The sequence below is a fragment of the Budorcas taxicolor genome, chromosome 9, assembly GCF_023091745.1.
Source record: "Budorcas taxicolor isolate Tak-1 chromosome 9, Takin1.1, whole genome shotgun sequence".
Lineage (NCBI taxonomy): Eukaryota > Metazoa > Chordata > Mammalia > Artiodactyla > Bovidae > Budorcas > Budorcas taxicolor.
The window spans coordinates 87,239,949-87,263,869 of NC_068918.1; the positions used below are offsets into that span (position 1 = coordinate 87,239,949).

Consider the following 23,921-nt stretch of genomic DNA (forward strand, 5'->3'; position numbering starts at 1 on the left):
TTTGGCCCATATATAGCTTTGGGGTAGACAGAACTGTGAGGACTCCCCTGAGGATAGATGCTGAGTGGCCACTCAACAAAATTTGTCCTCAACTTTTGCTGTTAGGTTGGTGGGTTCTGAATAGAGCCTCCAGGTGGGAAACAAGTGAATACATTCCTTGCATTCAGAAGAATATAGTCATTCCGATGTATAAGGCCCTGGGCTTAAAGAATGTATTAGTATTCATTTATATTTAATTATATGTGCCAGGGCTGTGCATAAGGCAGTACAGCAAGATCTTGCGAAGACAGAAGTAGGAAGTTTAATACAGTAAGTAGGAAGACAAAGATAGAACATGCTCAGAGGTACTAAATAGGAAGTCTTCCTGGAGGAAGAGATGTCTAAGTGGAGTACTACATGGTAGGCTGGTAAACAGAAACTCAGATTTGAATAGAATAAAGACTTGAAGAGGTGGGTAAAATGGGTTTGGTTTAGGCATGTTAAATTTGATGTGCTTATGGCAAATTTTCACAGGGTCTGTCAGCTCAGAAGACAAATTAGAGATTTCCAAGCAGTCAGTAAAGGGGCAAAGTAAGCCTGGCTGAGAGTGGCCAGAGATGTAAGGGGATGCTGGTATAGAACAGAGCGTGAAATCGAAGGACAGGTTCCTTAAATTCCTTAGAGACTCATGTTTCAGGACAGAACACATTCCAGTCAGAAGACTGCTGATTCCATCAGGATTCCAGACGCTGAGGATTCTCCTGACCACCGTTATCCAAGCATTTCCTTCTCCACAGGGCCTGTGCTTTAGTGCATATCTCTGCAACGTCTTAATGTGGGTTCCCAGGAGCTAATGAATTTTCAATCTACTTGAAAGCTCTTCAGGAGGATTACCCCCTGTCTTGTCAACAGTTTTCCCTCCACAACCTGTAACTAAATTTTCTTCCTCCAGTGTTCTCAGCAAGTTGCACTGCCTGCCTGGAAACTCTATGCTTCCTAGTATATTAGGCATTTCTCTCTGATTTACCACACAGAGTAACTTCCTTCTAGGGAGTCAGCCTGGATGAATCAGGATGCTTTCAGTTACATTTAACAGAACAGCTTACCTAAGACGGGCTTAAACAATAGTATGCGTTAGTCGTTCAGTCGTGTCTGACTCTTTGCGACCAAATGGACTATAGTCTGCCAGGCTCCTCTGTCCGTGGGATTTCCCAGGCAAGAATACTGGAGTAGGGTTGTCATCCCCTTCTCCAGGGGATCTTCCCAACGCAGGGACTGAACCCAGGTCTCTTGCATTGCAGGCAGATTCTTTACCAGCTGAGCCATTAGGGAAGCCAGGACTTAAACAATAAGGAAAACTTTTCTCACACGGTTGGAAGATCAGAGGTTGAGTGAAGTCTGGAGTTGCTCTCAAAGATGTCCTCCAAAGGCCATAGTTTGTTCATCTCTGCTCAGATCTTCAGAGAGTTGGCCTTGCAATCACGCTGGCTCTTCTCGTGATCAAAATGTGGGTGCAGTTCCAGGCTTCACACCCAGACACCATAATGTCCACAGGGAAAAAGGATCCATCTCAATCTCTCGGAAGTGAGAATACCTTTCCCAGAGCGACCCAGCAAGTTTCCTTTCACATTTTTGTGGCTGAGATTAGGCCACTGTACATTCCAAAACCACTGGCCAGGGCTAAGACTATTTAGAGTAAAATGAATGTTTAGGATCCAATCACTATGAAACTGGGCTCATGGGAAAAAGGTGAAAAATATCATCTTTTTTAATAGTTTAAACAGGATAAGTCTATTCAGCTTGGAAATCCCAGCCATCACTGATTACCCCAGCAGTACCCTTTACTCAAACACCTTGTCAATACAGAAAATTAATGGTGGTTTAGTGTTAATTATTACACAAATACTTGTAAAACTCCGTGTCTATTGCCAACTCTAACCTCTTTGTATGCAACCCTTGGGCATGGGTAAAGCTCTCGGATAATACCATGAAAAATGCATTAATATCTATTTGACAAGCATTAAGTAAGCCCTTATCGTGTGTCCAACACTGTTCTATTGCTAGAGAGAATAAGACAAAGCAAGACTTCTCTCTGGGAGACTAAATTTTTGGAGTGAGTCCAGGGCAAAATCGCCAGAGCTGAGGCTGGAAAGCGGGGCCAGGTACTGAGGTTCCTAGAACTCTGAAGGATTTTGAACTTTGCCCAACAAGGGATAGGAAGTTGGAAAGGGTTTAAAACAGATGTCATCCAACTGTTGTTATTGTACATGCTCCTTGCCTTTCAGACTGTCTACACGGTCAACTAGGGGAAATCCTTTTGATCTCTGGGGCAGAAATACTTTGCTCACACACTCGCTGCTATGGTTGATCCTCCAGGATAAGGAAGGCAAGGGGGCCAACCCCACAGAAGGGCATGGAGTCCTCCCACCGTTTGCAGAGAGGAGCCAAGCTAACCCCCTACGTAAATGAATGATGGATTATGGATGCCCAGACAAAAACAAAGAGGAACTTGAGAAGCCCAGAGAGCAAAAACCACGCATCAGAGAGGTCCGCAGGCCTGCAGCTGGTTGGATTCGCACCGAATTCTCACTGCAGAGATCCAGAGCGTGGGCCGAACGCGGGATACGCCTGCCGCCTCACTTGTCAGTGACTCCAAAAAACCCTTAAATTCAAAAAAAGACAACCTTCCTGAGTCGGGAAGATCCCCTGGAGAAGGAAATGGCAATCCACCCAGGTATTCTTGCGAGGGAAATCCCATGGACAGAGGAGCCTGGCAGGCTACAGTCCACGGGGTCGAAAGAGTCGGACACGGCTTGCGACTAAACCACCACCACCATCCCCCAAGACAAAAATGGTCAAGGCAGAAACGACAGCTCTGTGGGTATCCAGATAAAAGGTGGTCGGCTGCTTCCGGGCCCAGAGGCCCCGCCCTCCGGCCCAGGCCCGGCCGCCGGCAGCCCTCAGCCCCACCCCCGCCCGCCTCGCGCATGCGCACCGGCGGCCGCCGAGGCAGTGGGCGGGGCTTCCAGAGGCCCCGCCCCGCAGCGCGGTATATCTGCGGCGGGGCTGGGCCTCTTCGCTCACTAAGCTCTGGGGCCCACAGGAGCTGCTCGAGAGGCCGTAGTGCGGCAGGATGAGTGCAGACTCGGACCCGGTAGTCATCGTCTCGGCGGCGCGCACCATCATAGGTGAGTGGAAAGACGGACCTGGCGTGGGGTTTGAGCCGTGAGCTAGGCCTGGCCTGCTCGCGGGGACCCCCTCCCCCCGCCCCCCCAACCCACCCACCACAGGACCTCCCGGGCGCTCAGAACCCCGCGCCTCGCGCCTCTGAGGCCGGCCTGCCTTCCCCGCCCATTCCTCGCTCGCTCTCATCTGAGTGTTCTGATTGGCGTCTTGGGTAGAGCCACCGCGCCTCCCTGGCTTCCTATTGGTTGGCGGGGAGAGACGCTTTGCCGCGAGCACCCTGATTGGCCAGCCTCGGAAGGCACCACCTCAGCCTTGTGGCTACCGGGGGCGGGGTCGCTGGGTGGTCTGAGTTGCAGGGTGGGGGGACGCCGGGCGAGGGGGTCGCGTAGCTTAAAAGGCGAGTTAGAGAGAATTGCTCGAATGTCCTTAGCGGTATATAGATTTCAGAGGCCCTGGGCACGCTGGAGTGGGCGCCCTCTTTTGTTAGGGAAGCTTTCGGCCGCGCCTATCAAGCTCGGATTTGGGGGAGTGAATGGATAGGTTTCCTGCGGGTCCGCAGTCTCCCCGCACACAAAGGGGACTGCCTGCCTGGGGTTCGACTGCTGCACGTCCCCCGCGCTCCTCTCTGTGCCCGTAGTGGGGCGTCTTTTCCGGGGGAAAGAGCACCGGCCCGCCGGCTTCTCCACCGCCCCGGGCTCCCTCTCCATTGACCTCGTCTTCCCTTCTGTTCTAGGCTCCTTCAATGGTGCCTTATCCACCGTTCCTGTCCATGACCTGGGTTCAACTGTCATCAGAGAGGTCCTGAAAAGGGCCGCTGTGGCTCCCGAAGAGGTCTCGGAGGTCATATTTGGACACGTTTTGGCAGCAGGTAACTCCACAGTGACCCCCAGCCTAGATCAGGATAATTGGAAGCAATAACCTCTCCTACCCCTGCTCCCCACTTCACACACAGAAACATGTGTTCTTGCCTCCCTGCATTTCCCCATCAGTAGCTTCTCTCCAACTTAACCCTGAGCGTCTTTAATATACGTTTCCTGATCGATCCTACATCTCCGTCCTCCGCTGCCTTTTCATTCTTTAGAGGCAGGACCAGCCTGAGGTATGGGAGAGGATGCAGAGCCTTCTGTATTTCCCTAAAGTTTCTCACGTTCAATAAAAATGCATTGAGTTCTTCTGTGTCCCGCTCTGTTCTGGGTGCTGGGACAGGGCTTCACCGACACAAGTCAGTCCTTGGCCTCCACTGGGCTCACTTCTGTGCTGGCGTGGTGGGTGGCTCCCAGAGAAGGGCGCATCACCCCTGGAGGGGCTGCTGTAGATGAATCTCAGGAGTGTTCCAACTCACTTCTGATTCCCACTAGGTTTACAGGCCCACACCCACTGACAGTTCCAAGTTAGTTATCCATAACGAGTTTCATGCTTATTCAGAAGCATGATAAATTCTAATTATTCCTAGTGATAATGGTGTCACACTCACTTACTGCCAACTTTTGTCTGTACCGTATCTGAGACCCGACCCATTTTTCTGTACATTTACTTTGTAGTTTTGTAGTTCCTCTTCCTAGTTCTCCTTTTTCACTTTGTCCTCATGGGCTTTAAGGTTGAAGCACATTACTTTTCTCCTAACTGTCCAAGGCTTTGAAGTGTTTGAGTCATACCCTCAGGTGTTAACTAATCTTTTGGAACACTCCCTCCTTTCTTCCCAGACCCAAGGCTCAGACTTGCTCCGCTGCGTTCGGGTCCTCCGCTCTGGGTTTCTGTTACCTCTTCCACATCACTGTTCTCCTCTTGAGAGGTTGAGTGACGAACACAGGATCACAGCCTTGAACCCACATCTGTCCTACTCCTTAAGCCCCAGTCCCCTCCACGATTGTGTAACTAATAAATATTTACTGAGCAACTGCTGCACCCCAGACATTTTTCTATCAGCTGACAAACAATGTTCATGTTAGATGGAAATCCTCAATTCTCATTGAGTTCACTTTCTGCTAAATGCAGACCATTAATTAATTTTGTTTGGCACTCATTTCTTAACTCTAAGTCTGCAAGATCCCCTGGAGTAGGAAATAGCTAGCCATTCCAGTATTCTTGCATGGAAAATCCCATGGACAGAGCCTGGTGGGCTACAGTCCATGGGATTGGAAAGAGTCAGACACCACTGAGCAACTGAACATGCATGCACCTGAAGATGGGGATTATGAATAATAGTGCCCACAATTGAATTATGGGAAAGTATTTGTCAGTTCTGATTTTGTACGTCTTGTTATATAACCAGTTAATCATGGTGTGATCAATATTAAGCAAGGAAAGAGGGCTTCATAGCAGAGGTTTCCTCTTTGAATTAACAGTCTTAATCCTCCCAGGCTTCCCAGGAGGCTCAGTGGGTAAAGAATTCGCCTGCAATGCAGGAGACGCAGGTTCAGTTCCTGGGTTGGGAAGATCCCCTGGTAGAGGGCATGGCAACCCACTCTAGTATTCTTGTCTGGAGAATCCTATGGACAGAGGAGCCTGGTGGGCTACAGGCCATAGGCTCGGAAAGAGTTGGACACGACTGACGCAACTGAGCATGCATGCACGCTTATCCTCCCAGGTATCTTAAGCCATGATCAAGAAAGCAAATAGTCCTAGTGAAAAACAGGAATAATGGCAAATTTCTGCCCTATTTTTTTTTCATGTGTGCTCATTCAAGTACACACTTGATCAAAAGATCAAGCAAAAGATCAAGAAGACAGTTCCTTCTTACAGTATTAATAACTTCTTTGTGGAGGAGAAAGCTTATATTCATGAAGTTTCTATGGAACAGCACAAGATAATATGTATTCAAGGGTCAGGCCAGGACAGGTCCACACAGTTCTCTGTTTCAGGAACTTGACTTGGCTGGGAAGTGGCGGGAGACCCAGTTGGCAGCCTTTTGAACTTTGCATGCACTTTCACCCCAACATGCTGTCTTTTTCTTTGGCTGCTGAGAGGCCTCTGATTCTTCTTCCAGGCTGTGGGCAGAACCCTGTTCGACAGGCCAGTGTGGGTGCAGGAATCCCCTACTCCGTTCCTGCGTGGAGCTGCCAAATGATCTGCGGGTCAGGCCTGAAAGCCGTGTGCCTCGCAGCCCAGTCAATAAGGATAGGAGACTCCAGCATTGTTGTTGCAGGAGGCATGGAAAATATGAGCAAGGTAAGGCCTCTGAAGAGATGGCGCTCTCTGACCGCTCCTGTCCATTGCCACAGCAGGGTTAACTGATGGTCTGAGAGCTGGAACCAAACAGGGAACAAGGAAAATTTGGATCGAACCTTGATCCCTGCCTGCATGTTAATTATTCACAGTGATTGGGAAGTTCAAGTTAAAGAAAAAGCTGGTCAACCGATGTGATGTCCTTAGTTTTACTTTTCTTTCTCATTGTGAGGAAAAGTCAAAAACCAGATGTTGCACTCACCGTCCTGCACGGGACAAAGGGTATTCCTGGGGACCACAGCCTGTCGACCTTTTGTAGGTACACAGTGTGGAAGAGAGGACCCACTGAGCGGTGCCCATCTCCAGTGGGCTTGCCAGGTGGGATTGGCTTCGTCAAGTTCCATCCCTCCCGCTGACACAGTAGGGAAAAAGGAAAACGTGCAACCCCTGCTTCCTGCAGCAATTCAAGCTCTCCCCTGGGGAACCCCTGGGCAGAGGCCGGTTCAGCCCTCCTTGCTCAGGCTTGGGAGGAGACAGGGCGAGAGTAGCAAGCACAGAGATTCCAGTGGGGCCATAGCAGCACCTGTGTGATGCTTGATGGGGTGCTTTCACACAGGCAGTCATAACAGCCCTGGGTTTGGGTTTTATTCCCAATTTACAGGTAGGGAAACCGAGGCCCAGAGCCAGGCTTCAAAATAGAGATCTTCAGGCTCTTCAGTCTTTCCTTTCTAGCTGCTGTTGAGTTGGTAGGAGTTGAGAGGGGGCTTCCCTGATAGCTCAGTTGGCAAAGAATCCCCCTGCAGTGCAAGAGACCCCGGTTTGATTCCTAGGTTGGGAAGATTCCCTGGAGAAGGGATAGGCTACCCACTCCAGTATTCTGGCCTGGAGAATTCCATGGACTGTATAGTCCATGAGGTTGCAAAGAGTCGGACACGACTGAGCGACTTTCACTTTCAAGAGGAAATCCCTTGAAATCCCTCCACTGAGAAATCTCTTCCCATCGGTTAATCAGGCAACCTGATTATTCTCACTCTAGGCATTGTACGTCCCATTAAAATAAGGAACACATTGTTAGCATCACTTAAGCCCATTGATCAGCCCTTTGTGTAACAGATTGCTGGTTGCTTTGGAAAGAATAAATGAGCTTTTTAAAGAAATAGGACAAAATTCACAGGATTATTTGATGGAAAGCTGCAAATGCATAGGGAAGAGAGTTACAGGTGGGTTTCCAAGGGCAGGTAGGGTGCAGTAGCCTATTAATTCCAGGGGTCTTCAGGCCCTGGGCCCTGGGTGATGAGGAAGATGAGCTGGGATGGAGGAGAAGGGTCACAAGGGGGACTCAGTGAAGACTGAGGAACCACTGGATGGTTTTGAGTGGGAGCCTAAGCAGAGGACTAGTTACAACCACGCCTGGTCCATCTGTATTTCTTGTTTCCAGGCTCCTCATTTGGTTCACTTGAGGACGGGAGTCAAGGTTGGGGAAAAGCCACTGGCTGACAGTATACTCTGCGACGGGCTCACTGACGCATTCCACAACTACCACATGGGCATTACAGGTGAGGCGGACATGGCTGAGAACATACCGACTGTGAAAAGGTTAGAAGGTCTGTAACAGCTGGTTTTGCAGGTGCTTTTCCTCTTTAAGGGTAGGGACCAAGTCCTCATCACTTTGTATCCGTGATGACGGGGATAGTTCCCATTTGATGAAGCCAAGTTGAGGAAATATTCCCTTTCTCCTTTGTGACTCCTTGATTGTCAGGGAAGTTGGTGGTGGGAGGAACCTCAGAGTTCCTCTGGGTCAATCTCTCATTTTATCATATGAAGAAACAGGGCTCACAAATAGTGGCTTTTGTGGCAAAGGCAAGATCAGAGATAAGCTAGTACTTCCGGTATCGAAGGTTTTCATCCACCCACAAGGCTTGCAGTATTTCAACTGCCTTTTCATTATTGTATTCATTATGGTGATCTGAATAACCGTTTGACCTAGAATAAGCCAAAACAATTTCGACAAAGCAGGAAACAGAGGGAGCTTTGATCTTTGGTATCACCACTGTAGCTTGCTCCAAGGCTCAGATGATGGTTAGCATGTTTTTAGCAATAAGGTATTTTTAAATTAAGGTATGTACGTTGTTTTTTTAGATATAGTGCTATTGCACACTTAATACACTGCACATACTTTACAGTGTACAAATATGGTGGATATCACTTTAATTGAGCAAAGTTGACATAACCTGAGATAAACTCCAACATGTATCCTGATAAGATTCAATGAAAAAATATCATCATCAACATCCGATGCTTTCCCACATTATATTCTAATGCATTAGAAGGATTGGTGACATCTGACAAAGGAACTGGCCCCTACCCTTCAAAAATACCAAGGTTAAGAAACATGGACCTAGGCTAAGGACTAGTTGCAAATAAAAACTGAAGAGATTGACAGTGAAATGCAGTGTGTGGTCATGGATTGGATGATACTGAACAAACAAATTAGCTATAAAGGGCATCCCTGGGACAACAGGTGGACCTTGATTGTTGACTGAGCGTGGAGATAACAGTATTTTATCAGTGTTGCATTTCCTGATTTTGGTATCTGTGGTTATGTAAGAAGCTGGCCTTTCTTGCGGGGAAATATACACTGACATTAAAATTTAGAGATAAAGGGGCATGATACCTACAACTTTCCAAAAATGGTTCAGAAACCGAATGAGAAAGCAGATGGGGCCAAAAAATAGGAACAATTGGTGAAGCAGCGAAAAGGAAATTTCTGAGAGGTATTTTGTAGAAAGGAAAAGAGAAGGAAGGCAGCAAAGAAAGAAAACGGCTCCTTAAGAATCCTTGCAACCTTTCCACACCCGGTGGGAGGCAGGAGTGCCACAGAGGACTGTCTCAGCCCGCCAGCGGGCCTGCCGGTGTTGGCCATCAGCGCTTGAGCCACCTCCAGAAGCCATCTGAAAATGTTTGGGTTTTGTTTTTTTTCTTTCACAGCTGAAAATGTGGCCAAACAATGGCAAGTGAGTCGAGAAGACCAGGACAAGGTTGCAGTTCAGTCCCAAAACAGGACAGAGAATGCACAGAAGGCGGGTCATTTTGACAAAGAGATTGTACCAGTTTTTGTATCTTCTAAAAAAGGTGGGTGTGTCAGTCGTAAAGGTTTAAAGGTCAACAGGGCTGTCTATAAGGCAGTTATTACTAGTCTATAAGGATATCATTAATAGTCCAAAGGACACCATACAAGAATGTTTGTGCGTTGTCATCTTAGTTATGTCTCTCGGGATGCAAAGAAAAGCTGTGTTCAGGGTCGATCTGAACATGAGGTGGGGAGGAGGCTCTCCTGGCCCGCGGTCTCCACGCGGCTGTGTAGGTACAGCGTTTAATGAGACAGGCGTGCTGGCCCCTGGGTGTTGGAAGGCAGCAAGCCCACCTTTCTGCCCCTACGGTTCTCTCTTCAGAAGCGACTGTCCATTCATTTCTGTTGCTTCTGTGTGCACTTCATATTTCTTGAGGGTGTCATCTTTTGGGGTTACTTAGCTCTTCTCCAGTATGGAACACAACGGTTAAGTTCTTTTACTGACTGACATCAATTATGTCCAGCCTTTGTGAGAGATTGGCTTTGACACCCTAGACCCAATCAGCTGTAACCAGCCAAGACCTATAACCCAAACCTTAGCAACCTCTTACACGAACTCCCTGTGACTGCCTTCCTCGGAAAGGGCTGTATTGGGATGGAAAATACTGAAGACGGTGCCAATATAATGTCACAATAATTTGTATTACTGTGGACTTTCCTCCTATTAGAAGTATTTCATAATAAATTTTTCTTCCAAATGTGAACTTTCTGTATCACATTTGAGGAACCCATCGTTTCTAGTACCCTGACTGCCATTTCTGTACTAACCTTGGGTCATTTATTTTCCTTTTTTTCAGGTCTTACTGAAGTTAAAACAGACGAGTTTCCTCGCCATGGGAGCAACATGGAGGCCGTGTCTAAGCTAAAGCCTTGCTTCCTTATGGATGGAACGGGGACTGTCACCCCAGCTAATGCTTCAGGTTAGATTATCTGAAGGGCAGTTTGGGGAATACCATCTTCTGCAAGGACTACCATGTACTGAGATTCTTCCTTTTTTTTTTTTGGGTTGGGGTGGGAAGGCTGTGCCTGTGGCCCATGGGATCTTAGTTCCCTAAGCAGGGATCAAACCCATGCCCCCTGCATTGGGAGCACCGAGTCCTGACTACTGGACCACCGAGGAGGTTTCTGTACAGGTTATTCTAAAAACTTGTTTCAGTTGCTTTAGGGAAAAATGTAGTCTTGACCATTTGTTTCTTTATATTAGACTCATGTAATATACCAAAAAATGGATTTGGCTTCCCTGCAGTATCCTAACGGGACACACAAGTGAAAAAAGCCAGTCAGATTTTATCTACTACCTTTGTGCTTTTCCAAAACCAGAAACTCCAATTACCTTCTGTGATGTCAGGGCTACTTCTTCCAATGCATTAATCTGTCCTCCACTGCTTTCATCTTCCTGTTCTCCCGTAGAAATATTCTGTAGTCGGTTATATCAGATTGTCAAACCTACCGTTTCTAATTACACTGTAAAGCCTAAACAGTAAATGACTTTGCCAAGATGTATTAAGGTTTACTTATCTCACGTCTGCTGGTGGTAAAGTAGACACAGGTACTTAACGAAGACGGTTTCCTATTTTACAGGAATGAATGACGGTGCTGCAGCAGTGGTTCTCATGAAGAAGTCGGAAGCTGGCAACCGTGGGCTCACACCCTTAGCACAGATAGTTTCCTGGGCACAAGCAGGTGTGGAGCCTTCCATTATGGGAATAGGACCAATTCCAGCAATAAAGCAAGCTGTGAGTTTAATTTTGAATGTTGGTACCTGTCCTTTGTTGCCAAAACCTTTGCTCAGATCCTTCCCACTCCAAAATGCTGAGACGAGGCTTGATTTTGTTTTCATCTTTATTCCTATCAGGTTTCACCTGCCTGTCTCTGAGCCTATTAGCCTTAAATGAGCTTATTCATCTAGTTTCCGCTGTTCTTTACTAAAAGAGCAGGCAACATTTGGATCACATGCTCTATAACCTCATGTGGATCTAACAAATGTAACTGGTTCAGATTAAGTGGGCGGTTTTTAAGAGATCCTTCAACATCATACAGTATATATCCTGCTTTTACATCTACAACAAAGAACGGTTCCGCCTGAGTTCTTAAACCTCTGTTCCATTTCACCTTTCCTTTAGGTGGCAAAAGCAGGGTGGTCACTGGAGGATGTTGATGTATTCGAAATCAATGAAGCCTTTGCAGCCCTCTCTGTTGCAATAGCTAAAGAACTTGGATTAAACCCAGACAAGGTAAGCATAAGCAAGCCATCCTGAGAACTTGCAAATGAATGTTCACAGTGCAAGGAATTGCATGTGACTGTGTGTACATGCATGCTCAGTTGGGTCTGATTTTTTGTGACCCCATGGACTGTAGCCCACCGGACTCCTCTGGCCATGGGATTCCCCAGGCAAGAATACTGGAGTGGTTGCCACACCCTCTTCCAGGGGATCTTCCCCAGGTCTCTGGCATTTTGCTGCAGTGCAGGTGGATTCTTTACCACTAGCACCACCTGGGAAGCCCCAGTTTTAAGGCTGTCAGTACCAAAATACAGGCTGTGCCCCAAGTCTTGGCCATACAGTAATGGGTGGGCACTGGGTGGGTTCCTACTGGGACTCTCAGGGAAGATGACATTTTTTTGTTTCCTAAGGCAAAAGACTTACCTGCGTTAGTTCACTTCCCACAGAAAAGAGTGCATTTTAAATCTTTGTTGTGAGATCTTAAGTCCTTGGCCAGGGATTGAAACCAGCAACCCCCTGCAGTGAAAGGGGAAGTCTTAACCACCGGAGTGCCGAAGAAATCCCATATTTTAAATCCTTTAAACTAGTCAGAATGGATGTTACGAAGGTAAAATCACTTTCTAAGCAACTGAAGTAAAAACAGAATTTGAGAAGGTAGTTTACTGGTACGACATTAATGATTTTAACTCTATGTCCAGAGAAAACTGTAAATGATACAAATCTTTCTGCCCCTCAGGTCAACACTGAAGGAGGAGCCATAGCCCTGGGCCATCCTCTTGGGGCATCTGGCTGTCGGATCCTTGTCACCCTGTTACACACACTGGAGCGCAAGGGTGGACGTCGTGGTGTTGCTGCCCTATGCATTGGGGGTGGGATGGGAATAGCAATGTGTGTACAGAGAGGGTGAAACTGCTGCCCAACAGCTAATTAGGCTGAGTTAAACTAAACCACAACTGCTTTATTTACTAATAATACTAAGTCATGTGAAACCAGAGGACCAAAGTGAGGGTGGGAACAATCTCCCCCTTCACAAGAAACACAAGACTCGGCAGCCTGTTGCACTTTAATGTGTAATATTTGAGGTACAAGCAAGCTGCATCTAACATTGTTATAAATAAAACAGCTCAGTCATCAAGGGCTCCAGAGTGAACAGCATCTTCATAACCTCCATGCTTATCATCTTTGCTTTCTGGGTGTAATTTAATAAGATCATCAATTCGAAGAATGGTAATTGCAGCTTCAGTTGCAAATTTCAAGCTCTTAACTTTAACTATGGTTGGCTCAAACACCCCTGCTTGTTTGTTGTCTCGGGGTTTACCATTGACCAAGTCAAGACCAATCCTGCAAGTTAGGGAAAAAACAATTAAATGGCCTCTTCTGTAATTCATATCCATCCCATTTTACCCCTCTAAAAGCTGGCTTACAAATGCCAGCTATTCCATTAAAATGTTAACCTTGAGAAACCTGAGGGCAGATCCCTTCAAGTAACTTAATTATGGATATACAAATTCATCACTGAAACAGGTATAAAAAGCCTGGGTGTAGTAAAATATTTCTAAATGCCACTTAGTATCTTAAAGGGAGGCTGCTTAAAAATAGGCATGGACCACCCAAAAGTAGTATCTTCTCTCTGGGGAACCTTCCTACTATACGTAAATGACTATCTAGAGAGAGGTGAGGAATCCTTTGATAACTAAGACACACCAATGCTAGTAATCACTAGTCATCCCCTTAATGAGTTAAGAAAAACCAAACTACCGTACATGATACACAAATGACAGTGAAAAGGGGAACATATGCTTACCATTTTAGATTTTTTCGTTCTGGGTTAACCTGAGCCTCATTATGAAAGGCTCTTAATTTTGCAACCAGATCTGTGGAGTCTTGGGCAGCATTAACTGCCAGAGTATTAGGAATAACAAGAAGAGATCTTGCAAACTCCGCAATAGCGAGCTGTTCCCGGGAGCCCTGCGGAGAAAGACAATGAGGTGTCTTCACAAAACAAGAAAGAAAACCCAAAGCAGCAGGTGATGAACCAGAACAGGCTTCAGGGTGCTCTCACCATGCTGGTGGCGTAGTTCTCAAGGTAAATGGAAAGGGCCGCCTCGACAGCACCCCCACCTGGGACCACAGACTTTGACTCCAAAACTCTCTTCACCACACAAAGGGCATCGTGTAAGGAGCGCTCCATCTCGTCACACATGAAATCATTTGCCCCACGTAAGATGACCGATGCAGAGGTACGAGCCTTAGTGCTATTTAAAACAACAGCGATTGTCTAATTTAACAGTAGTAAGTCCATGAAGAAATTCACTTCTACTTACACAGGACGTTTAGACAGGGAAGCAATGTCTAGACCATGGAGAAGAGATGAAATGGCAACTTCACCTCCATTTACAAGGGCCCAGTATTGTTTTATCCCATGCGTGTAACTGCTCATATCACCGAAGGACTATAGCAGCAAATAAATGGGAAGGTGGTCTGTTTTTACTCAATAATAAAATCTGTACAGCCTTACAATTTAGAAAGTAGCTCTTACTTTTTAATCAAGATCAGTTCATCATCACAAATTCTCTCCTGTACCACTTCTTCTGCTTGTCCCAACATTGAAGCTTCAAAAGTTTCTTCGCCTTCTAAATTGGCCAGCGTTGACAGAATAGTTGCTATTAAAAATAATTATAAACATCTGTAAGCACTGTTCTCTCATGAATATTTTCAACCCTGCTTTCAACATTCAGAAACATGGAATTTACCATAGAAGTGACACGTAATCTCAAGTTTAAGGCTTACAGTTGGACATTCAAGGAACCGCCCTATCCTAACCAAACTATGTTACTTCGAGGTGAAGAACACTGAAGAACTTTCCCAGTTACAAATGCACAAAAAGGATTTCACACCGGTATTTGTACACAAAACATTAAGTTTTCTGGATCTGCTTATTTTACCATCCAACATAAGGAACATGACAGCTGGCAGGAGACATACCTCCGGAAGCTTTAGCAATGCGTTTAAGGTCCCTTTTTAAAACTCTTCGAACTGCCATAGCACCAGCCTCCACAAAATACTTCAGACACATGTCGTCAATTCCACCAGTGGTTAGGATAACGTTGGCACCAGTTGCCAGGATCTTCTGGATTCGCTCCTTGGTGATGTCAGATTCTCTACAAAAATGCAGTACTTGAGTAGTAACCCAAAGTTATCTTCTGTATTTTTACTATTACATAGAGCTTGAACTTCCATTAAGTATTTTTCATAAAATAACTACAGATTAAATGATACTAACAAGTCTCTCCTTTCTATGAGCAGAACTTACATCAGTCCAGTTAACAGAAAAGTTCAAGGAATTAAATACTAGTTAGCTCTCCCGACCCCAACTTTAGTTTCTAACTAAGAATGGCGCCTAAGAAGGAAGCTTGACGGAGCTGGTGGCGAGACAGACCGTCAACCAAACTCGAAGGTGAGTGTCACCACAGCGCAGTGCAGAGGGGACGAGCACACAAGAGCACGGGTCCAGGCTGGCAGGTGGGACAAGGAAAGCCTGAAGGTCTGGAGTTAGAGAGGGGCCCAGAGTTGGAACCCCAGGTTTAAACAGAAAATGAAGACCCCTGTAGCAATGTCAGAGTCTGAATCGAGAAGTTTTTTTTCTCTTTTTAATATTTTAAAGTGAGAGTAGTATTAATCTGTGTTTTCAAAGGATGAAAGAATGAAGACACTCTGAGGCAATAACTGGAGATGAGTCTATCTGATGTGAACAGATGGCCTTAACAGAGAAGGCAAAGCTTATGGCTTGGGTGACTGGGAGATTCAGCGATTGATTTCTGGAGTAAATAAATACTAACAGGTTGGGGGCAAGATGAGAAAAAAAAAAAGCTCGGTTTTCAACAAGGTGAATCTGAAGCCCCCATGATATTCAGGTGAAGCTGCACGGGAATTAAGAGGCAACCTACAGGATACACAAATCTGAAAAAGAGTCTATTTACTTATTCAAAGTACAGTAGGTAAGATCAAAGAATCTTTTTTTTTTCTTTTGCCACACTGTGCAGCATGTGGACTTTTAGTTCACTGACCAGGGATCAAACCCGAGTCCCCTGTATTAGAGGCTTGGAGTCTTAATCACTGGACCACTGCAAGTCTCAAGATCAAAGAATCTTTATAAACTGAAATGAGTTAAAGATGAACCTCACAATAAACCTCTCTACATACTAGACAAATACTGTATGTATGTCAAAGCCATGAAACTAAGTCATTCAGCCTCTACCTTTATAGAGCTTACACTCAGTATTATTACGTAGTTAGAAAATGTGGTAAGCCCCAGAAGACAAACTGCAGTAACTCAAGGGACAGCATAATTCAGACTGAGGGGGAAAGAGAAGCATCTCTGAAAGTTACCAACTGAAAAACAAGTAAAAAAATTAGCCAGTCAAAACAAGCAGGCAGAGAATGCTCTGGGCAGAGGAAGGAACATTCTACTCTTAGGCACTGAAGCTCTTCGAGAAGGAGCTTGATGGATTCTGGTTTCGGCTGTGCTAGACCACAGTGCAGAGCAGGTAAGGAATTGAACTAACCCAGAGTGATGGGAAATCTCCAAAAGGCTCTGGCCTTGCAAGGGGTGAGATTAACTTGGCTGCTGTGTAGAAAACAGCCTTGGAGGTGATGAGACTGGAACCAAGATGACCAGCTTGATGCCCCTGCAACAGCTTGGGCAAGAAAATGGAAACAAAAAGTGGGTGAGTTTGAGATTTAATTTATAGAGAGATATCAAGTGGTCTTGCAGAGAAAAGAAAAAAAAGGAGTTAAGGACATTTCCTAATTGTCTTCCTCAGTAGAGAGGTAAGGAGTTAAGGACATTTCCTAATTGTCTTCCTCAGTAGAGAGGTACTAAAGCAGCAGAGAGCAGATTTGTGGGTATCATCACAAGTTCAATTTTAGACATAATGACTTTGAGATGCTTAAGAAGCATTCAATCAATTCAAGCTCCAAGAAACAAGACTCCAAGTCTCCAGCACAGAGGATGCCGTGGCCCAGGCACAGGAGGACAGATGGTGCAGAAGCAAAAGCTGCTCCATCCTCCAAGTCTTTCAAAAAGTAGCCAAAGGCTTGATAAAGGTCAAGTGAAACTGGATGTGTGTAATGAGCTTCACAGTAGTGGTCACTAGTGACCTTAGCAAGCGGTTCTCCACTGGAGGAGCTGAAAAGGGCATAAGGAATAAAACACCAAAAAGTTTTTGTGCCAATCACTCTTCTAACATCTGGCTATACAGAAATGAGGAAGGACAGGGAGTAACTGCAACAGGATGTGTACACAAGAGGCTTTTTATTGTATTTAAGGATAAAAGAGCTACAAATGAAGTAAAAGTGTTAGTTGCTCAGTCATGTCCAACTCTTTGCAACCCCATGGACTATATGTAGCCCATCAGGCTCCTCTGTCCATGAGATTCTCCAGGCAAGAAAACTGGAGAGAGTAACCAATCCCTTCTCTAGGGGATCGTCCCAATCTGGGTATTGAATCCTGGTTTCCTGCACTGCAGGCAGATTCAAGAGGCTTTTGTAATATTTAAGGATAAGAGCGCTGCAAGAGCAATCTAGAAAGGAATGAAGAATAGAGTCAGTACTGAACATGCAATTGAGCAAGAATCATCAATGAAGCAAGACTGTAAAGGCAGAAGGGAACAGGATCTCACACACTTATTCTAAAGGGACTTGCCTTTCAAGGAAAAAAGGACACCTTTGGTTACTAAAAGGAAGGAAAGAGCACACGTGCAGATACCAGAGGAGAAACCATCGCAATGTCGGGGCACTGCAATGAAGACCCAGCACAGCAAAAAAATAAAAAAAAAGGTACACCTTCACAACTAGCTCTCTAGCATGTCAACCAGTTTAGGCCATATGCACTGCCTAGTACCTGGCAGTCAATACTATATGCTTGGTTCTTGTACTGTTTGAGGAAATGCATTCCTGGACATATCTCAAAGACCTAATTACTATACTCATAAAACGAAAATTTCACAAAATGTCAGTTTTCATGTATTACCCCAATCTCTCTTAAGACAGTCACATTTTCTAATTTCCCTGGCAGTTTAGGTAACATAATTAGACTTTGGTTAGAAATGTTAATTTTTAAAGTCCTCTAAGACACTCAGATATGCAGATGACACGACCCTTATGGCAGAAAGTGAAGAGGAACTAAAAAGCCTCTTGATGAAAGTGAAAGAGGAGAGTGAAAAAGTTGGCTTAAAGCTCAACATTCAGAAAACAAAGATCATGGCATCCGGTCCCATCACTTCATGGGGAACAGTGGAAACAGTGTCAGACTTTATTTTTGGGGGCTCCAAAATCACTGCAGATGGTGACTGCAGCCATGAAATTAAAAGACGCTTACTCCTTGGAAGAAAAGTTATGACCAACCTAGATAGCACAGTCAAAAGCAGAGACGTTACTTTGCCGACTAAGGTCGGTCTAGTCAAGGCTATGGTTTTTCCAGTGGTCGTGTATGAATGTGAGAGTTGGACTGTGAAGAAGGCTGAGTGCCGAAGAATTGATGCTTTTGAGCTGTGGTGTTGGAGAAGACTCTTGAGAGTCCCTTGGACTGCAAGGAGATCCAACCAGTCCATTCTGAAGGAGATCAGCCCTGGGTGTTCTTTGGAAGGAATGATACTAAAACTGAAGCTCCAGTACTTTGGCCACCTCATGCGAAGAGTTGACTCACTGGAAAAGACCCTGATGCTGGGAGGGATTGGGGGCAGGAGGAGAAGGGGCTGACAGAGGATGAGATGGCTGGATGGCATCACTGACTCGATGGACGTGAGTCTGAGTGAACTCCGGGAGGTGGTGATGGACAGGGAGGCCTGGCGTGCTGTGATTCATGGGGTCGCAAAGAGTTGGACACGACTGAGTGACTGAACTGAACTGAAGACACTCACAGTTGGGAAAAAAAGGTCCAAATGCATAATCCATCGTACCCTGCTACCCATTAAGACTTTTTAGCTTATTGTCACCTGCTCTAAAAAAGGGCCATTTACAAAGTCGCCTTCCCCAAGATCAAATATGAATCTCTCAACATACCTCTGTCTAATCTGGTCCAGTTTTTCAGGGTCTGTAATAACCACTTGTACACCAAGCTTCATTTTTGTTTTCTGCAGGCTGAAGTCAAGGCAAGCAATTTTTGCATTAACTATTCTCTTGGGCATGCCTAAAATTGAACATAGCATTAAGTACCTTTGCAATTAACAGTGCTATATTTTATAAAACATACCTATCTTTATAAAGAACTGTACAGAGATTTAAAATCGTTATAGGTAAACACACAAATTCAGATTTTATTGCTTTTAACATTATAAACTAACACTCATGGCATTAGACACATGTGCTTTCTTTTGTCTGTCTTAATCATATGCAATTACATGACAAAGAAACTGGCAACACGATGTACCATTTCCTTTATCTCTGGATTTCACTAAAGAACAAAAGTGCACATGTTGGATAGTTCATCTGAAGATGGAGTAGATAATCCACAAATAGCCAGCTGTATCCTTTAGCACTCTGGTTATATGACCAAGTGAAATCACAAGCCTTACCCTGGGATCCCACCACACAGTTGAGAGCATAGCCGTTGATGAGCATACTCTCCATCTGACTTCTCCCGTGGGCTTTCAGAACATTAATGGAGTTGACTGGATAGCGAGGCTGGCCTCTGATATCTGTGTATTTAATAGCAAGCACAGCATCTACCACCAGGTTAGCGAAGAAATCACCATTTCTAAGCCAGCAATTAAGGAAAACAGGCGACTTGAGATGGAGAGCGGGTGCACATGAAAATCAAGGGTAACACAGAGGCACTTCCCTTTTGCAATCTCACCAAAGAAACACGCATTACACATGCCACTGAATGTTAGAAAACTGTTCATCACTATCTGCATACTACTTTCACAATGCTTTATATTACCCTTCCCTGCGGAAAAAGGAAAATAGGCAACTTCAATACAGTATCATCTGGCACAAAAACCAACACAGGGTTCTACTTTTAAAAAGCCTAAACTTCATTGGACCATCACAAGGATACATTCCAATGATTTTGGAAGACATCGATGTCTTAGCAGCATTAATCAGGCAATCCCTTCCAAGCTCATCGGTGTTAATAATCAGATTTTCACTGATATAACGCACTGCTTCCCTGTTTGAAGTGTGGGGGAGAAAACAATTTACTACTCAGAATCTTGTTTTATCAGTGTGTCACAATATTTAGGGCATCAATGCTCTGTTCAGCCATTTCATATAGGAGGAGGACACGAGCAAATCCTCCCTCTTCAGATCACGGCAGTTCTCATCTATCCCATAAGCATAGCCACTAAAATCTATCAGGAGATAATGTGGTAGTCAAATGGGAAAAAAGGGATACTGGCCCTAGTTCTTATTTCAAGTGTTATTACATATACACTAAAACACAGCTTTATCAAAGTATAGTCATCAACTGGAAAATTTAAAGAACACAGACTCAACTATTACATCAAACAGCAAATAAAATTTTTTTTCTGAATGTAACGATCTTACTTGCAAGCAAGTCGATAGCCACTAATAACTGATGTGGGATGAATTTTCTGTTTGACTAGTTCATCTGCATTTTTTAGAAGTTCTGCTGCAATAATAACCTGCAGAGAAAACATCCATTGCTCTCATGTTAGCCTGACATTATGGGCAACACATATGTACAAATACAAACACGCATCAGATAATAATAATCAGAATGATAGGGGTGATGAGATTAACTCCTTATTAGAAATCAGAAAAAGACAACCCTACACAGTATTTCATATGGAAATGGATAAAGCCAGATAGGAGTCAGCAAAGTGTTCTGGCTCTTAACTAGAATAAGCTAGTTCTGCAGTAGAACAGTAGAGACGATACATTCATTCCTTTTGAAGATGAAGTGCTCACCAAGCTTTCAACATAAGCTAAATGAAGAGCCTGACGATTCAATGATCTGTACTGTTTTATTATTTATTTATTTTGGACACTCCACTCAGCATCTGGGATCTTAGTTTTCGGACCAGGGATTGAACTCAGGCTCTCAGCAGCGAAGCTTGGAGTCCTAAACACTAGAATACCAGGGAATGCCTCATCTGTGCTATTTTAGATTGTTATTTAGAAAACTATCCTTTTACAGAGACCAAAAATTATATCAAAAAGACTTTAAAATTCTTGCCTGCATCTTTGGGGGGAAAATTAATTGTATTTAAAAAGCTTTGCTTTCATGAACAAGTGACTTAGCAAAGATCATTCTTTCAGAAGAGGTGGATTCTATTCTTCCATGGCTTAGAGATTAAACATTTCCCCACAAACCATTGCTTTTTTTTTAAGAGAGCAAATTATTATTTTTTCCCTTATCAAATAATAAGTATTTCTACCACATCAGTGTGCTGGGTGATCTTCGAGTTTATATCATGTTACTGATCATGTTTACCAACTCTCTCAAACTCCCGTTTGAACTCATGAGTTCACTTGTCAGCATTTAAAATATAGAAACATCTTGTTTTTTTTTTTAATACTTGGTAAAGTTTTAGGAATTTCTTCTGAGCCTCAGGTTGTGAGAGAAAAAGAAAACATTTTCCTTTTCCTTTAAATGACTTACTTATGGTTAGGGCTTCATTTTCCGAAACTTTGATTTTAGGGGGGGAAAAACACTAGTCCTCAGCTAGCAGTCTTTACCTACCACGGAGGTGGTCCCATCTCCCACTTCTTTGTCTTGCAGATCCGCTAGCTCACAGAGAACTTTGGCTGCAGGATGTTCTACCTCCAGCAGCTTCAGGATGGTTGCACCATCATTAGTAATGGTTACATCCTAAGAAATTTCCAGGGGAGAAAAAAATGACATAATCACCCACAGAAACAGACTATCCCCTAAATTAGCCCAACCCTGTTATGATACATTCACCTTCTGTATACCTTCCAATATCAGCACTCTGACAAACACGATTTACAAAGTGAGTTATTTATGAATTTTAATTCTTTAAAGTAACGAACATTACGTGCAGACATATACTTACACCAATGTCATCCACCAACATCTTATCCAAGCCAACTGGACCAAGAGAACTTTTCACAATATTGGCAATTGAAGCTGCAGCCATGACTGTAGACACAAAAAAATTTTGAAAACTCAAGATCCCAAGAGACAATCATTTCAGTCCAAAAGAAGTAAATGACAGCCTCTGGATTTTCAAATTTATCTAATCTGTCCTAATCTGAAAAGTAAGGAGAGTGCACCTAGTAATATACAGTTTTAATTAAACTGCAGACAGACACCAAGTGTTATTAAGAGTACTCACTTGATTGCTTTAAAGAAAAAACAATCACCTACTAGTCCTCATCCGGTCCCATCACTTCCTGGCAAATAGATGAGGAACAATGGAAACAGTGACAAACTTTATTCTTTGGGGCTCCCAGATCACTGCAGGTGGTGACTGCAGCCATGAAATTAAAAGAAGCTTGCTCCTTAGAAGAAAAGCTATAACCAACCTAGACAGCATCTTAAAAAGCAGAGATATTACTTTGCCGACAAAAGTCTGTCTAGTCAAACCTACGGTTTTTCCAGTAGTCATGTATAGATGTGAGAGTTGGACTATAAAGAAAGCTGAGCGACCGAAGAATTGATGCTTTTGAGGTGTGGTGCTGGAGAAGACTCTTCAGAGTCCCTTGGACTGCAAGGAGATTAAACTAGTCAATCCTAAAGAAAATCAGTCCTGAATATTCACTGGAAGAACTGATGTTGAAAATAAAGTTCCAATACTTGGGCCACCTGACGCGAAGAACTGACTCACTGGAAAAGACCCTAATGCTGGGAAAGATTGAAGGCAAAAGGGGACGACAGAGGATGAGATGGTTGGATGGCATCACCAAATCGATGGACATGAGTTTGAGCAAGCTCCGAAAGTTGGTGATGGAGAGGGAAGCCTGGCGTGCTGCAATCCATGGGGCTGCAGAGTTGGGCCACGACTGAGCGACGGAACAGAACAATGCGCAAGTCATCCGAATAGCGGTCTATGGTCACGCACTCATCAATAATACAAAAAAAAAAAAGGCAATTAGAGATAGTTCTGTCTGGTTAACGGCCGTAAAACGAGGCCCAGAGACGCCTTTCTGGACTAGAACCGAAACAAAAGGGCGAGCACAGGAGCCCCCGGCCGGCACGGACTGGAGGTGCGGCGGCACGTGCCGGTGCGCGGAACTCGCTCTCCCAGGCCCCGGCCTCCGCAGCATCCGGTCAAACCGCGCTGCGCCCTCGGCCGAGACCCGCCGAGGGACGGAGAGACCACCCACCACTCCCAGGGTCCCTGTCGGCGGGGACAGAAGGGAAGCCGCGAAGACGGCCGCCAAGGCCGAGGCGGGGGTGAGGGGGACGCGCACTGCCGCGGGCCCGCCTTAGGCCTCGCTCAGACCCTCACCGTTTTGGGAGCGGATCGCTTCCCCAGTGCTGCGGTCCCCGAACACGGACAAAGGACCCTCCATCCTGGCGGCGGGGCGCAAGTCGAATTTCCCTCACACCGCGGGCAACCAGCGTCTCACGGTCCCCGGGCCGGGCGGTGGCCACTGCAGCCGCGACGGCGTGGAAAAGACCCGAGAGACGTCTCTCGCGGGGGCTGCTGGGAACGCCTCTCCCAGCCTCTCCCCTCCCCAGACACAGACCTTCCTGGGCCGCGCCGCGGGGCAGGACGGGGAAGAGGGTGAAGAAGCGAGAGCGCGCCGGAAGTGAACAGACGGAAGGGGCGGTCCCAACACGTTCGCCCAATTAGAGAGCTAATGAGAAGGGCGCGAAGGTAGGAGAGCGGAAGTCAGTATCTTGGACCGCTAGAGGAGGCGGTGCTCGACTGATGCTTTCTCCCCCTAGGTACAAGTTGCGCGTGCGCTTCTGCACATTCTGGTACCTTCTAGAAAAGGTGGGCGGTAGGGCGGAGCTTGGAGTGTGACGGAAAGCGGGCGGGTAGGGTAAGGTGGTGTGTCTGAGGTAGGACCGAGGTTCTGTACGGTTTTTGGTTATTTATAAATCGGCGTCCTTGTTCTCCTTAAGTGTATGAGCTCGAGCGGAGAGCGCGCAAAACAAGCGCTCTATTCCCGGCCTCAAGCGTTTAGGCTTGGGAGGCTGAGTGGGACCGCCTAAGGGTTCTCCATGAGTCATTAGGGAAAACAACCATAACATCTGAAGAGAAAACCGCCTCGCGCTGCCGTTTCCTCGCAGAGACCAACGT

The 23,921-nt window shown here is 45.4% G+C and overlaps 2 protein-coding genes and 2 non-coding genes across 4 annotated transcripts; 1 reads left to right on the forward strand and 3 right to left on the reverse strand.

The window, feature by feature from the left end:
• The first annotated feature begins 3,049 nt into the window (after positions 1 to 3,049).
• Positions 3,050 to 12,966, forward strand: ACAT2 (acetyl-CoA acetyltransferase 2). Its single transcript, XM_052645463.1, has 9 exons — positions 3,050 to 3,167; positions 3,899 to 4,033; positions 6,152 to 6,333; positions 7,769 to 7,886; positions 9,319 to 9,462; positions 10,258 to 10,380; positions 11,042 to 11,196; positions 11,584 to 11,694; positions 12,419 to 12,966. The coding sequence occupies exons 1-9, from the start codon at positions 3,113 to 3,115 to the stop codon at positions 12,587 to 12,589; spliced, it is 1,194 nt and encodes a 397-aa protein (XP_052501423.1). The 5' UTR covers positions 3,050 to 3,112; the 3' UTR covers positions 12,590 to 12,966.
• On the reverse strand, positions 12,735 to 23,377 carry TCP1 (t-complex 1). Its single transcript, XM_052645462.1, has 12 exons — positions 23,121 to 23,377; positions 21,723 to 21,808; positions 21,389 to 21,517; positions 20,230 to 20,327; positions 19,742 to 19,852; positions 19,257 to 19,438; positions 18,745 to 18,871; positions 14,668 to 14,843; positions 14,222 to 14,345; positions 13,745 to 13,937; positions 13,487 to 13,650; positions 12,735 to 13,023 (listed from the first exon to the last, which is right to left on the reverse strand). The coding sequence occupies exons 1-12, from the start codon at positions 23,182 to 23,184 to the stop codon at positions 12,807 to 12,809; spliced, it is 1,671 nt and encodes a 556-aa protein (XP_052501422.1). The 5' UTR covers positions 23,185 to 23,377; the 3' UTR covers positions 12,735 to 12,806.
• On the reverse strand, positions 14,029 to 14,158 carry LOC128053639 (small nucleolar RNA SNORA20). The gene has a single exon (XR_008199955.1). It is a non-coding gene; the product is annotated as a small nucleolar RNA SNORA20 (small nucleolar RNA).
• LOC128053640 (small nucleolar RNA SNORA29) lies at positions 19,931 to 20,067 on the reverse strand. The gene has a single exon (XR_008199956.1). It is a non-coding gene; the product is annotated as a small nucleolar RNA SNORA29 (small nucleolar RNA).
• Positions 23,378 to 23,921: the final 544 nt, after the last annotated feature.